The sequence below is a fragment of the Lactuca serriola genome, chromosome 4, assembly GCF_051521515.1.
Source record: "Lactuca serriola cultivar US96UC23 chromosome 4, Lser_US96UC23_V15, whole genome shotgun sequence".
NCBI classification, from domain to species: Eukaryota; Viridiplantae; Streptophyta; class Magnoliopsida; order Asterales; family Asteraceae; genus Lactuca; species Lactuca serriola.
The window spans coordinates 65,520,901-65,523,118 of NC_136411.1; the positions used below are offsets into that span (position 1 = coordinate 65,520,901).

General features: G+C 34.2%; 1 protein-coding gene across 1 annotated transcript; it reads right to left on the reverse strand.

Moving 5' to 3' along the window:
• Window positions 1-732: 732 nt before the first annotated feature.
• Window positions 733-1,686, reverse strand: LOC145098457 (uncharacterized). The gene is made up of 5 exons (XM_079036094.1): window positions 1,672-1,686; window positions 1,467-1,552; window positions 1,269-1,370; window positions 1,032-1,185; window positions 733-918 (listed from the first exon to the last, which is right to left on the reverse strand). Exons 1-5 carry the CDS (start codon window positions 1,684-1,686, stop codon window positions 781-783), a joined length of 495 nt encoding a protein of 164 aa, XP_078892220.1. The 3' UTR covers window positions 733-780.
• Between the last annotated feature and the right edge of the window lie 532 nt (window positions 1,687-2,218).

Below are 2,218 nucleotides of genomic sequence, written 5' to 3' on the forward strand. Positions count from 1 at the left end.
GTGATAGAATGAGCAGAGAAGAAAGATGTGGATAAATTGAGATATGAGAAGAACAGGGGAGGAAGCAGAAGTGATGACAACAAAGAAGAGAGATGTAGGCGGTAATATGATGACAACGACTGTAGGGTTTAGATGAGAATGAGGGAGAAGAAATCGCCCAGCTATGATACCATGAAACACTATTATTTTCCCATGAATACTTTCATTAAACAATGGAAGATATATACAATGTACATATGGCTCCAATGGACTACATAATACACACAAATGGGCTCTGCATAATATAAACAAATGCGCTAAACTAAATATGGAGAATATAATAAATACATATTTACTAATAATTAATTGTATGAAATAGCAATGTATTTGAGTTTAATTATTAATAGGAACCTTTTATACTTTTATCAATAATAACAATATATTTTGTTTTCTATCGTTTATAGCGATAAACAAATTAAAACTTATAAAATGATAACCATTTTAGGGGTGAGATGAACGTTTTGTTTGAAAACATGACATTTAGTGGGATATTCACAAAAATATTTATTAGAAATGCCTAAATATCTCCATCACACCATCTTTTTCACCATTTACAAAAGGGCAAATGTCATGTTAGCCCATCGAACTTATCGTCTTTTTTTTTTGGTATATTAAGGGAATGAACTATCGTTTAACCTGTTAAAAAAAATCACTTAACCCTCTACAACAGGTTTTAATCTCAATGTAGCCTCATTTCAGTTTCTTATATCCAAATCATTCAATCAATCGGAACCGTATCCTTTAAAATAACAGTTTGACCATTTCCAAGTGAAAAACATTTTCATAAAATAGGAATATGTGAAACTCATCATCTATATGCAATCCACGAGCAATTGCATTAACCCTAATTTGGTGCTTCCCGACCTCCATAGCTGATGTCTGATCATACAAAAACAAATCAAAGTTGCTATTAGGATTTTAGCATAGAAATTTACTTCTTTATATCATTTATAAAACGGATTGAAAGGGATACAAAGATCAAAGTTACTTACTCTGACCAACTGATGAATTCCACCCAAACAAGCACCATATGCAGCTGCACCTGGATATATTCCTCTCGCACCACCAATTATCGAGGTCATGAATACGATCGATCCTCTTGATTTGTTATCCCTCATTCTTTTCGGAACAGCTTTCATCATATACCTTCATAAGTATAGCAATTTACTAGAGCATCCACTTTCCCCAAAATACTCCAAGTTTTCTCCACGGCTTCATCAACTACCGACTCTCTCTCCAATTCCATATCTAATCCAACGATTTCAATAGCAACTTCCTTCAGATCGTTGGTGATCCAATCCGTAACGCCCTTGATGACCTTCTCATCTCCACTAACACCAACCTAAACAAAGAAATAACTACATCAGAATTAGTTCAATTCAGATTTCAGAGGTGAAATCCAATCGAAATTTTAGGCGCAAACATACCTGCATCCGCGTTTTGCTAAATGATAAGCGATGTTTCGTGAAACCGCATCACTGTTGACGGTGAGTAAATGCGAATGTTCAAGAAATCAAGGGTTTCAGAAGGATTGAAAACGATGGCGATGAAATTAGACTTACGCTCAAATTGGACTCCGAACCTTGAAGGCGAATTGAAACAAATTATTAGGCCGATCAACAATGGCGATACCAGCATCACCCCCATCGTCTACAACTCCAAGCTCGAGATCATTAGCCAAACTAGTTTGTATCAGGGCTCTAAAAGGGTTAAGACATATATTTTACAGGCTTACCCGGTATCAGGTCACATAAGAATGTTTTAAAACAGGAAAACTATAGTTCATTCCCTTAATGTACAAAAAAAAAAAAAGTTGAGTGACCTTTTAGAGCAAATACGATAAGTTGGATGGGCTAATATGACATTTGTCCTTTACAAAAATGACAATTGGTTTGGTAATAGACATTTTTGACACATTTCGGATTCCAAACTTATCACCTTTTATGATTTTGAATAAACAAAATTTTTATTTTTCTATTCTAAATGATTAAGAGCGTTCTTTTAATATTATTATACAAATTCAATCATTAGCTTTCTATGTTGTTTTGGCTAAAATAGTTGAAAGGAGGTCATTGAAATTTCAAATTCTCACTCCCTTCTAACCACCTTATCCTCATGTATCATCTTAGGTGTTGTTTTTTTTTGAAGTAAAATTCATGAAGTCTGTGGACCATCTCTG

Excerpts from the sequence above, each read along its gene's own strand:
- LOC145098457 (XM_079036094.1), bottom strand. Across the intron at positions 1,371-1,466 it reads TTAGCAAAACGCGGATGCAG|TGGAGATGAGAAGGTCATCA; the intron begins GTATGTTTGCGC and ends GGTTGGTGTTAG. Across the intron at positions 919-1,031 it reads GAATTCATCAGTTGGTCAGA|ACATCAGCTATGGAGGTCGG; the intron begins GTAAGTAACTTT and ends TTGTATGATCAG.